This window comes from Macrobrachium nipponense, chromosome 25 (genome assembly GCF_015104395.2).
Source record: "Macrobrachium nipponense isolate FS-2020 chromosome 25, ASM1510439v2, whole genome shotgun sequence".
In the NCBI taxonomy this organism is placed as follows: Eukaryota; Metazoa; Arthropoda; class Malacostraca; order Decapoda; family Palaemonidae; genus Macrobrachium; species Macrobrachium nipponense.
The window spans coordinates 63,187,585-63,200,421 of NC_087214.1; the positions used below are offsets into that span (position 1 = coordinate 63,187,585).

Sequence of the window (12,837 nt, forward strand, 5' to 3'; positions counted from 1 at the left end):
CCCAAAAATATTAAAACCCGGGATTTAAACAAAAGAGCCTAAAGAATTGCTCTTTTTTCGGTTCAGGAAGACTACCCACTACTAGTAGCGGATTAAGGGCTTTACTGTTTTTAAACACAATTCTGTATACTTAAGGAAGTGATTGGGCAAAAACTGAATTGTACTTCTACTGTGACACATCAATCCTATTCTGGAGCGACAAATTGACTTAACACTAAATGAAGTTGTAACTGCTGCCCACATTATGAATGTTTAACTTCAATAATGGAGCTAGTTCTCATGCACTAGCCTATCCATTACGTCACAGAGGACCTTGTGTTCCTTGACAAAGTTTCTAAAAATCACAACACAAAAGGTAACTTTGCCTCTTCCAGGTTTAACCTTCACAAATACATTCTAGGTTTTCTAAAACCACAAAACAACTTTGCCTTCAAGTTTAGCCATTGGCAAAGGCATTATAAGTTCCTAAAAATCACACACAAAAGGTTAACTTTGCCTATTCCAGGCTTAACCTTCACAAATACATTCTAGGTTTTCTAAAACCACAAAACAAAAAATTAACTTTGCCTTCAAGCTTAACCATTGTCAAAAACAGCTAGGTTTTCTAAAACCACAAAACTAAAGGTTGATTTTTGCCTCTTCCAGGCTAACCTTTGACCACATCTGTTTTTCTTAAAACCACAAAACCAAAGGTTAACTTTGCCTCTTCCAGCATTTACCTTTGACAAAGATGTTCAAGGTTTCTATAAGGATGATAAAAATGTTCTAGGTTTAACCTTTAAATTAAATGCCCCAACAGGATAGAGAAGTTTCCTCTTTCCCCATCCCACAAAGGGTTACATTGGAATTCTTACAGGGAACTGTAAAGCATAGCCTTAACATCACCCTCAGCTCTAAGGCAGAAAGCTAAAATAGCATTCCCTTTACACCAGCTTAAAGAAGGGTGCTGACAATAAATTTACTTATTAACCACTGCTATATAAAAGGTTTTACAATAAATTCAGATAAAGTTTAGACCCCCACCTAAACTCCAGAGAGAGACTGATATAAGAGATGAAGGGGCTTCAATCTCAACACCTTACAGGCTGGTCCTCAGCAAGATCTAAAAGTATTTGATGCAATACCGAGGAAAGTATGTATGGAACAATAACTTTGGAAGTAGACAGTGAAAAGTCTTATCTCCTCTAAACAGAAAACATTGACATCTACAAGGTTCCAGGTGCTGAAAATTCCTCCAGAATGGTACCCTCAGCAACATACAGACCACTGCTTCTGACCCCAGGCCATGGCAGTTATGGAATTGTGTAGTAGAGTTGATTTCTTCTCAACGGAAGAATGAGACATCTACCAAAAGCATTGGAAATTCTGAACATTTTTTGCCCTGAGGCTACAAGGGCTCTAAAGGAGACTAAGCAATTCTTGAACTTCAAATTGCTCAATAGAATTCAGAGTAGATACGAGGGGCAGGCCTATGAGTCTGAATCAGGCAAAATTTAAAGAACCGTCCACTGCTCAACCCTGAGGGCCAACAAAGTAGTAGTAATCATTCAGATGTCCCTGTTCATCTACATGCTAGGAAGCTAAATGAGCGTTCCTTAAATCCACACCAAGTGCCAAACTTATGGATGTAAAGGCCCCTGTAGGCAGTTGTTCTTCCTGAATCCCCAATTGCTACAACACTGTCCTTCCACAGAATGGATGATCAAACCAATATGTTGTTTCATTTCACTCAAAGCAGCAACTTCCCACAAAGACTGTTTCTGACTGGGAATAAACCTGCTAAGCATCCTGATGTCTTTCCACTGCCCTGACATCTAAAAAGTTTTACCAGGTGTAGTGTTGACCATTCTCTGTTGCACGAAAGTGTAATGACACTAGTTAAACTCTGTGTTGCATGAAAGAGGGAAAAGACCAAAACTTGGACTTAGGTTTAAGAACAAAATGGACGATTCCTGGTTACAGAGTCCCTCCTACAGTCCTGGAGCCAAAGTTAGTTCTGGATTACCATACTTACAAATTTAATGAATGTTATTTGTAAGTCGTAATTCTTACACTGAAACTGTACATTAATTGAGCATGATTATCTGATAATATCCTGTGAGGCCATGTTTCCTAATGAGAAAAAGTCCTTACCACATAGGAAGTTTCCTTCAGGTTTAAAATTCTTCAAGCAGCACATGCCTATTCATCTTTGACTGACAAGCATGCATAATTAAGTATCATCCCCACATCACTAGATAAGAATGGTGATATAAAGAATTAACAATATAATGCATAGAAATTGGGCCAGAAGAAGCAACAGGTCCTTGGCCTTTGGAATACTGTTGACAGAATTAACTAACCCAAACAAAGTGGACAGAACAGCAATACCTTCTAGTAAAAACATCTTGAAGGAACTTGCATGACTGTGAATGTATGGTAAGTGGAATACTTTCTGCATGTGTACCACAAGTCTGACCGTTCTTTTGAAAGGCACTAAAACCATGCTACAAAACCAACAAGTATATGGGCAGACACTTATTGTTATTCAGTCTCCAAACGTCCAAGAACATCAATTACTTATGGGTGTCTTCCTAAAGAATTATCCTTGGACCATCATTCCCTCTATATACAATCTCCTACTAAAAGAGACTTACGAGAGATTTCTGCTGAAGACAAGGGAAGGTATAAGAGGGAGATTAAACCGGTGGAGGACAACCAAAAAGAATCACAACTGCCCTTCACTGTCTCCACCATGTAACTTACTGGTCCCAAGTCTCTCCATGCATGTTAGGAGGTTGCAACTGTCCATATCCCAGAACTGAGTCTGCACTTATCCCTGAAAGGTATAAAATAAGACTACCAATAGATAATCCCTTTTTGACTTAAACCGAGCTACATAATCAGACAGGAAGCGAAAGCGTTCTCACTTCTTCCAAACCGAGGTGAGTATAAGCATGAGGACATTACCCTGCAGCATCAGAAATGAGTTACTTGTTTTAGTTACTTGTTTCCTCGCTAAAAACTCCCGCTGGGTTGGCGTCTCCACCTCTCTAAGCTTAAAGTCGCAGAGATGAGGTAAAAGGTAATAACTCAGGTTAGACTGAAAATCCATCAGCATGTCTGTCAGTCTCAAGATCATTTCCCCACAGGACAGAGAAAGAAAGTGAACCTCCTACTAAAGACGGTTAAAGGACCAATAACCGTTGTACAGCAAAAGGCAGCCTTTAGCTTTCCGCCACTTTAGAAGACAAGATGACAAACCAAGGCAGACACAAAGGGAGATTGTGTCCGAGGACGAGAAAAGTTACGAAATGCTCTCTAATTGGAGAAAGTGCTGGTTCTCTTCTCCAATATTTAGAGGGCGCCAAAATACGCTAAGACAATTAAGATATATTCTCTATGTGGCCTCTTTCCTCAACAAAATGATATTGTTAGTATACAATAAAGTTTTGTACATACTTACCTGGCAGATATATACTTAGCTTAGGTCTCTGACGTCACGACAGAAAATTCAAAACTCGCGGCACACGCTACAGGTAGGTCAGGTGATCTACCTTCCCCGCCGCTGGGAGGCGGGTGTAAGAACCAGTCCCCCTTTCTTGTCAGGTTATTTTCTTCCACCTGTCTCCTGAGGGGAGGCTGGGCGGGCCATCAATCGTATATATCTGCCAGGTAAGTATGTACAAAACTTTATTGTATACTAACAATATCATTTTTGTACATGACCTTCCCTGCCAGATATATACTTAGCTGATTGACACCCTTGGTGGAGGGAAAGAGACACATACTTACTTAGAAAGTGGGGACAACACATGTTAAAGGAATACATAATATAAACCTCTGGTTCTTACCTGATTTAGGCAGAAGACTTGATAGTTACTGTCTATTAGTCTGCGTTGCCTAAAGAGTCTCAGCGAGGGCGTGACCTATGGCTGAAGAACTCTTTGGGTCTACCAATGGGAACTGAGTCCACTTACTTGGCAGAATCCAAGCAGGATCTGGTCAATGGGGATCAACCCGCTTACATGCCAGAGCCTATCACTACCAATTGCAAGGAGCCTCAAGCACAACCGATCACCTAACCAAATACTAACATTAGTATACGAAAGAAGGAGCTGCCTCCTGCAACCTCCTTCGTACAACCAAAAAACTCAAACTTAAAACTAACAGGGAAAAAGGATTAAAAAGGATGTGTTTCAGCTCCCTGCCCCAGCACTGAATCCGCCGATACGTAAGGGCCTAGCCCAAAACACTTATCATACGTAATCGATACGTCCCTTAGGTAGTGATTAGAGAAGACTGATTCACACCTCCAAAAAGTGGCCTTCATAAGGTTTTGTAATGACAAATTCTTCTTGAAAGCCAAAGACGTCGCGATGGCCCGTACTTCGTGCGCCTTGACTTTCAGAAGGTTAAACTGTTGCTGATTGCAAGAAGTGTGTGCTTCTCTAATAATATTCCTGACAAAGAATGAGAGTGCATTTTTAGATAAGGGCCTACTGGGGTCCCTTACAGAGCACCAGAGATTGCTCTCATTAGCAGCAAGTCTTTTCTTCCTCTGAAGATAATATTTCAGGCTTCTCACCGGGCAAAGAGATCTCTCCTCTTCTGTCCCAACTAAGGAGGATAAGCTTTTGATTTCGAAGCTCCTGGGCCACGGCGAAGAAGGGTTTTCATTCTTGGCTAGGAAAGCCGGAAGAAAAGAGCAAACCGCGGAGCCTCCTTGGAAACCTACCTCACCTTCTAGAGCCTGCAGCTCGCTGACGCTAACGCACAGAGAAAAAGAGTCTTCATCGAAAGGTCTCTGAACGAAGCAGCATGGGGAGGTTCGAACCTTGAGGACCTCAGGAAGAGCAGCACGACATCTAGATTCCAGCTAGGCACTAAGGAGGAGGTTCTTTTAACCGTTTCAAACGATCTGATTAAATCATGGAGGTCCTTGTCCTCAGATATGTTTAATCCTCTATGACGAAAAACTGCGGAAAGCATGCTCCTGTATCCCTTGATGGTGGAGACAACCAACCCGCATTTTTCCCTCAGGAAGATAAGGAAATCTGCAATCTGAGTCACAGAGGTACTGGAGGAGGAAACTTTATGAGTCCTGCACCAGCGTCGAAAAACATCCCACTTCGACTGGTAGACTCTAGATGTGGAAGGTCTACGTGCATTGGCAATAGCCCTTGCAGACTTTGCCGAAAAGCCCTTAGCTCTGACGAGACTCGATAGTCTGAATCCAGTCAGACTGAGAGCGGGGAGGTTTTGTGAAACCTGTCGAAGTGGGGCTGTTTGAGCAGATCGACTCTTAGAGGTAGGGATCTTGGGACATCCACCAGCCATTCCAGTACCTCTGTGAACCAGTCGTGGGCGGGCCAGAACGGAGCTATCAACGTCATCCTTGCTCCCTCTGACGCTGCGAATTTCCTTAACGTTTCCCCTATAATCTTGAAAGGCGGGAACGCGTAAAGATCCAGATTCCTCCAATCCATCAGGAATGCATCTATTGCCACTGCTCTTGGGTCTGCAATAGGGGAGCAGTATAGATCTATCCGCGCATTCCTGGAGGTCGCAAATAGATCGAGATGGGGCCTGCCCCACGTCCTCCACAGCTCCTGGCATACGTCCGCGTGCAGAGTCCATTCTGAGGGAAGGACTTGATTCCTTCTGCTTAGCAGATCCGCTCTGACATTTCTTTCTCCCTGTACGAACCTGGTGAGAAGCCTTATGTTCCTTTCCTCTGACCACAAGAGGAGCGATCTCGCTGTCTCGTACAGGGAGAAAGAGTGAGTCCCCCCCTGTTTCCGAATGTAAGCCAGGGCTGTAGTGTTGTCGGAGTTGATCTGAACATATTTCCCTTTTACGAGGGGTTCGAAGGTCTTGAGAGCTAACCAAATCGCTGTTAGCTCCTTCTTGTTGATGTGCCAGGACACCTGATCCCCCATCCAGGTGCCTGACACTTCTCTCGACCCGAGAGTAGCTCCCCAACCTTTGTCCGAAGCGTCTGCATACAACACTAGGTTGGGGTTCCGAACCTGCAAGGAAAGGCCTTCCTTGAACAATAGAGGGTCTAGCCACCAACGTAGATCCTCCTTTATCTCTTGCGAAATCTTGAACGCAAAGTCCAGACCTTGAGATTTCCGATCCCAGTTCCTCGTCAGGAAGAACTGTAGGGGTCTGAGGTGCAACCTTCCTAGAGAAACGAATTGCTCCAGCGAGGAGAGTGTCCCCAACAGACTCATCCACTCCCTCGCTGTGCATACATCTTTCTCTAGAAAGATTGCTACCTTCTCCAAACCTCGGGTTATCCTCTCTGGGGACGGATACGCCCGAAAAACCTGAGAAGCCATCAGAATCCCCAGATAGATACGCTCTTGACTGGGGATTAGCTGTGACTTCTCGAAATTCACTAGCAAACCCAGAGAAGCTGCTAGATCCAACGTCCTTCGTAAGTCCTCCAGACATTTCTCCTTGGATTTGGCCCTGATAAGCCAATCGTCCAAGTAGAGGGAAATCCTCACTCCCTCGAGATGAAGCCACTGGGCAACGTTATTCATCAGTCCTGTGAATACTTGGGGGGCCGTGGAAAGGCCGAAGCATAGGGCCCTGAACTGAAAAACGTTCCCTCCCCACATGAATCTGAGAAATTTGCGAGAAGAAGGATGGATCGGCACATGGAAGTAAGCGTCCTGAAGGTCCAGCGACACCATCCAGTCCCCGGGACGAAGAGCTGCTAAGACTGATGACGTCGTCTCCATAGCGAACTTCCTCTTCTTCACAAAGACATTCAGGGCGCTCACGTCCAGAACCGGTCTCCATCCTCCTGAGTTCTTTGGGAACTAGGAACAGACGGTTGTAGAACCCCGCTGAAAGAGGGTCCTGAACCATCTCTATTGCCTCTTTCTCTAAACATCAGCTCTACCGCTAGATCGAGGGCTTGATTCATTAGTGGGTCTTTGTATTTGGCCACCAGTGCCCTTGGAGTGGTGGTCAAGGGTGGTCTCGAGATAAAGGGAATGAGGTATCCCCTCTTGATGATCGCGAGGGACCAGTTGTCCGCCCCCTTTCGTGCCCAGACATCTGCAAAGTTCAGAAGTCTGGCACCCACAGTTGTCTGGAGGACACACGAACTACTTCTTGGCCCTAATAGACCGGGAGAAGGTCCTTCCTCTTCTAGGTGGTCTCGAACCTCTGGAGGAAGAAGAGCGAGACGAAGGTCCTCCTCGAAAGGGTTCTTGCCTACTTTGAGCCTCTTTCTTTTGTCTTCTGCTGAAACGAAGGTTTCGGAATTCTAGCCGAGCGAGCTAGCATATCCTGCGTCGCTTTTGCTGATAACGAGCTGGAGATATCATTAATAGTCTTCTTGGGGAAGAGTTGCGGGGAAAGCTGTGAATACAGCAAGGAAGCTCTCTGTGCGTGAGAAACCGCCTTGGTAAGAAAAGAGCAGAAAACGGCCCTCTTCTTTACCACTCCTGCACCAAAAAGTGAAGCAATTTCCCCGGAACCGTCTCTCACTGCCTTGTCCATGCAAGACAGAACTGCGTGGAGGTCTTCAGGCGAAAGAGTGTCATGCTCTTGAGTCCTCTTAGCCAACACTCCAAGGGTCCAGTCAAGAAAGTTAAAAACTTCTAAGACTCGGAACATTCCCTTCAGAAGGTGATCCAACTCGCTCATACCCCACGTCGTCTTCGCAGAATTCAGCGCCGAACGACGTGCGGAATCAACCAACGAAGAGAAGTCCGAGTCTGCAGAAGAGGGAAGAGTTAGACCCAAGGGCTCTCCTGACTCGTACCAGAACCCCATCTTACCCGTCAGCTTGGACGGGGGAAAAGAAAAAACTGTCTTGCCTTTCTCTTCTTTTGAAAGCAACCAGTCGTCAAAGTTCTTCAGAGCCTTCTTCATAGACACTGTAGGCTTCATCTTAACGACTGAAGGCTTCTTAGCCGTATTGGTCGTTGAAAATAAGGACGGAGGAGACGGAGGAGCAACGGCCGAAAGAGACTCACCAAAATCTTGCAAGAGGAGGTCTGTAAGTCTCTTATACGAAAAAGAAGAAACCGAAGCATCCTTGGGCAAATCTTCCTCCGAATCACCAACAAATTCTTCCGAAGAATGACGTCTAGAAGCTCTACTGCCCGGAGGAGAGCTAATCCTTGGAGAGCGCCTGTTCGGAGAGCGCCTACTAGGCGAGCGCCTACCGGAAGAAAAACCACTGGGGGAGCGCCTACCAGGAGAGCGCCTACCAGGAGAGCGCCTACTAGGAGAGCGCCTACTTTGATAGCGCCTCCCAGGAGAGAGCCTACTTGGGGGAGGGGGGGGCGCCTGCTCCCCAGTGGGGGGGAGGGGGGATTTGTAGCGTGCTGGGGGGGGGGGGGGGGGGAGAAGCGCCTACTTTGATAAGCGCCTCCCATGGAGAGAGCCTACTTGGGGGAGCGCCTGCTAGGAGGAGAGAGCCTACTTGGGGAGCGCCTACTAGGAGAGCGCCTACAAGTGGAGGCCCGTCTGTCGGAAACAGATTCTAACTCCACAGAAGAGCGTCTGGATAAGGGAGAGCTCCTATCAGGCTCTCTGCGCCTGCTAGGCTCTTGGCGCCTGCCATCCTCAATACGCCTGCCAGGCTCTTGATGCCTATTGAGCTCAAAACCCCTGCCAGGCTCTTGACGCCTGCCACGGGGAGAGAAAACATCCACAGATGAATCCCTGTCAGAAGCGCGGCGCTTACAAGGCTCTGAGCGCCTATCCAATCGGGAGTGATCTAACGGAGGAGAAAACTTCCGTTGCCGCCTACCAGGCTCTTGGCGCCTACTAGGCTCTTGACGCCTACTAGGCTCCGAGCGTCCGTCAAAAGGAGAGTGGCCACCAGGCGAAGAACTCTTCCTTCGCTCCTGACGAAAACGAGGCTCTTGACGTCTGTCAAGCTCTTGACGCCTAACTGAAGAGGAGCGGAAATCCTGAGGAGAGAGCCTGTCTGGCTCCTTACGCCTTACATGCTCACAACTCTTGCTGGGAAGAGAGGAGAGCCTACTCGGAGAAAGATCCCGAGCTCCAGCCTGCACTTCTGACCTCCTACTAACAGGCTCAAAAGCTTCTCTAGCCAAAGGAGATTTAGCCGAAGGAACGTTCTTAGACTTCTTCACCGGAAGTGAGGTGTCCTTCCGACGATGAGAAGTCCCGGCAATAGACTCCGCTAAAGCCGCAATCTGCGCCTGCAGACCCGCCAGGATACGCGCAGGAGATCTCTTAAACTCCTCTACAGGGGACGAAGTCCGAGAGCGAACAGGAGAAGCGTAACCGGACGAAATCTTGGTTCTCTTGCGTTCCACTTCTGGCTCTTCCGCGAAGGATTCGGGGCTGGAAGGAAGGGCACAAGGATCCTTCCAGGGCCTCTTGAGAGGGCGAGACGACTCCGCGGCGCTCCATCTACGCTGAGGAGAAGGCGACGAAGATGACGAGAAGCACTGGTGCAATAACTCCTTCTTGGTTCGATCCAAGGCAGCCTGGGAACGAGCAACAGGAACTGCCGAGGGGACGCCTGACCGGTGGGGGTTCTCCCTAACCTTCCTGCGGCTTTCGACTTTCCTCCTCCACTGGGTCTGGGAGTCTGGAAGAGGTCTAGGCCTGGAAGCGTTAGTGAGCCGGTCAGACGCACCCTCCACTGCACTAGGGGCACTGCACTGATCACTTGCACTATCATCACTCTTACCTTGTCGAGAGCGAGCGAGGCTCTCCTTACTCCTGATCAAGGCTCTCCCAGAAGCAACTTCCGAAAACGAATCTTCGGGTTCAAAGCTGGGCGCAGGGGCTGAAACTGGAGAAGGAACTACTTCTACTACAGGATTCTCAGCGTCAACTTCACTCACCCTCGATCTACTAGAACTCTTTGAAGAAGCCTTGCGCACCCTATCCTTCTCTAACTTTCTCACATAAGAAGAAAGAGCCTTCCAACCATCCTCATCCAAATTCTCACACTCTTTGCAAGGGTTAATAAAAGAGCATTCATTCCCTCTACAAGACGCACATACCGAGTGAGGATCTAATGCAGCTTTAGGAAGCCTAACTTTACATTCCTTCTCTGAACAAACCCTAAATAAACTAGGTTTCTTAACTTCAGAATCATCCATGATTATAGATATGTAAGATAAATCCAAAAGAAAAATCCAAAAAACAGTCCAAAAAGCGTATGCCAAGCCAACAAACAAAAGGTACTTCACCAAAATCCAAATCGTCGGCAACGAGAATGAATTTTAACTATCGTAAGGACTGAACAACAGGTGTTGTCCAGCCGGCGACAGAAAATAATCTGACAAGAAAGGGGGACTGGTTCTTACACCCGCCTCCCAGCGGCGGGGAAGGTAGATCACCTGACCTACCTGTAGCGTGTGCCGCGAGTTTTGAATTTTCTGTCGTGACGTCAGAGACCTAAGCTAAGTATATATCTGGCAGGGAAGTTCATGTACAAAAATGAGGTTACAGCAAGGCGTAGTGTGGCAACAAACGCCGACCAGCCCAAACGAGTTCCTCCAACTCTATTCAAACTCTTCTTCTGTCAGCGGGCGATGGGAGGACACAGCTGCCAACAGGAGGTAAACAAAAGAGCTTAAAGGATTGCTTTCTCCACAACCCTTGGCGACAAAAAGCGACACATGTCGATGAAAGGTGACAGCAGCTGAGTGCTGTATCGAATCCACCACGACTCAATGAGAGGAAGACGGTTTAAGCGACTCGGGACTCGGCCAAATTTGCATGAGTCAACTGCGTTCACAATAGTCAACAATGTCCACAGCAGGGTTCCCAGATGTATCAGACCAAATTCTCATACCCAACCTCTTCAAATGATCGTATTTTGATTAATATTCGTATATCGTACAGAGGATCAAATTACTGTAATCGTACGATAATTATTGTACGTCTGGGAACCCTGGTCCGCAGTCCGCACGAGTCGACTGAGGGAAAGAGAGAACGAGGCACCAAAAGTGGGAGGTGGTGGGAGAGGTGTTACATCCGAAAGTGATCGTACATACTTGAAAGCATTCCTATATGAAACTAACTTAGAAATCTCTGAAGCTAGAATATCTAACACGGCGAGAACTTTAGATACTACAGACAGTGTAGACTTGAAAGAGAAACATTAATCGAGGCAGCAGTAAGAGATTTGCCGATAGCCGAAGAGGAAGCATGCAATGATCGAACACAAGCATTACGAAGAAAAATGAATATACTAGCAGACGAGAATTTAGAATAACCAAAACACGAGAGAGATAAACAGTTGACCGAGTCGATAAATGTGTAAAACTCGCTACAGATACATTATCATCTCAATAAAATGTCTATACCTATATCATATATTATTAAGCCTATGCATGCTAACACCTCAAACTAGGTGTTGAAGACGACAGAATGCGCCTACGGAGTGAGCATTAACGCTGACTGAAATTATCCTCATGTGAATGCTTTAATGGTCCTAGCGATCGCTTTAGCAGTCCTTTGGCGAACACTTTAAACGAGATTCAGACCATGAAAAGGGCAAAGTAGGTATCGGAGGGCACAGAATCCCACCGTCCCGAGAACCGGCCTGGTTCCCTGGCAGAGGACGTTTCCAACTGTCGCAGGGCAGTCCTAGGCTCAGGCTACGTACAGACGAGGGCACTGACACCTTACTTCTAACAGGGAACACGAAAATGAGCGCACACTATGGAGGGATTCGGAACGTTTCCGTCACGAACTCAGTTCAAATTGTATTAGAACTAAAAATAAGTAAATGTTCTAACTTCTCGTTATGCTTTTCCTGAACCGAATGGGGAGCAGGAGGCAGAGCTACAGAGGAAGTCAATACTAGCCTACTAAAATGCTAGTCTGAGTAGGGATAGCCTGACAGGTTACGTCCTGATCTAACTAATTGCTTTCGCAATCTATTAGTTTCCAGTCTTTCCTATATCTGACATATTCAGGCATAAATTTCTCAAAACAATTCCCTACATTCTTCACATCTAGTAGTTCCAAGATCACACTTTGTACCCTTGTCAGTACAAAGGAATGTTGATCAACTTCCAATTCACCATCCTGGTTATACCAAAAACATTCCGATATAGCCTGATGTTATTGGATTTGTTTCTGGTGGAAGATATCCTAGGAAAATGAAATTACAATACCGTAACCAGGTGTAAAACAGCCAAACTTCGCAAAATACAAACAATTGCCTAGCTGCGATGGCAGCAAGGAGAATTCTGACAAGAGCTAAAACATTCGAAACACCTGATGGAGAACAGGTAAACCAGACAGTCATCCGGGCAGCCATTCGATTTTTTGGCAGGGAGGTATAGCTAAATTTAACAGTAGGTAAGATTCATCTCAAATAAAAATAGTAAATAGAATAATAAATAGAAACAATGAAAAAAAAAATAGAATCAATATAAAGCTCAGAAATACTTTACCTGTCTGTATATCAAATGCCCTAATTTGGAATTTGGACTGAGAAGCAACACACACAACTGACTGTAACATGTTCTGGCAGCTTCCATGGCCCCTTTGTGGCGTGTTCCAGTCAACACACGGATAATGACTGAGCGCAGTATCGTCTCAATTTGGTCTTCGGTAAGCACTTCTGTCCAACGAGATGTGGAGTTACTTGATACTAAGCAGCATACCTATGAAATAATTCCTCCATTAACAGAAAAGACCAAGATATAGCATTTAATGTCAGGAAATATGAAGTGCAAACTTAGAAAAGACTATTTAAACTTACTATGTACAGTAATGGTAAATTACAAATATCTCTCTAAACTTTTAGTGTTTACTGCCTACATACACAACATTGGTTACTGTAAGCCTAGCTGCATGAATGAAATATCTAGGTATGTAAAA

The 12,837-nt window shown here is 45.8% G+C and overlaps 1 protein-coding gene across 1 annotated transcript in view; it reads right to left on the bottom strand.

Moving 5' to 3' along the window:
- LOC135199453 (tRNA (32-2'-O)-methyltransferase regulator THADA-like) overlaps positions 1-12,837 on the bottom strand; it is a 355,981-nt gene that overhangs the window by 92,022 nt on the left and 251,122 nt on the right. The window contains 1 exon segment of the mRNA XM_064227516.1: positions 12,408-12,620. Coding sequence (XP_064083586.1) covers positions 12,408-12,620 — 213 coding nt within the window.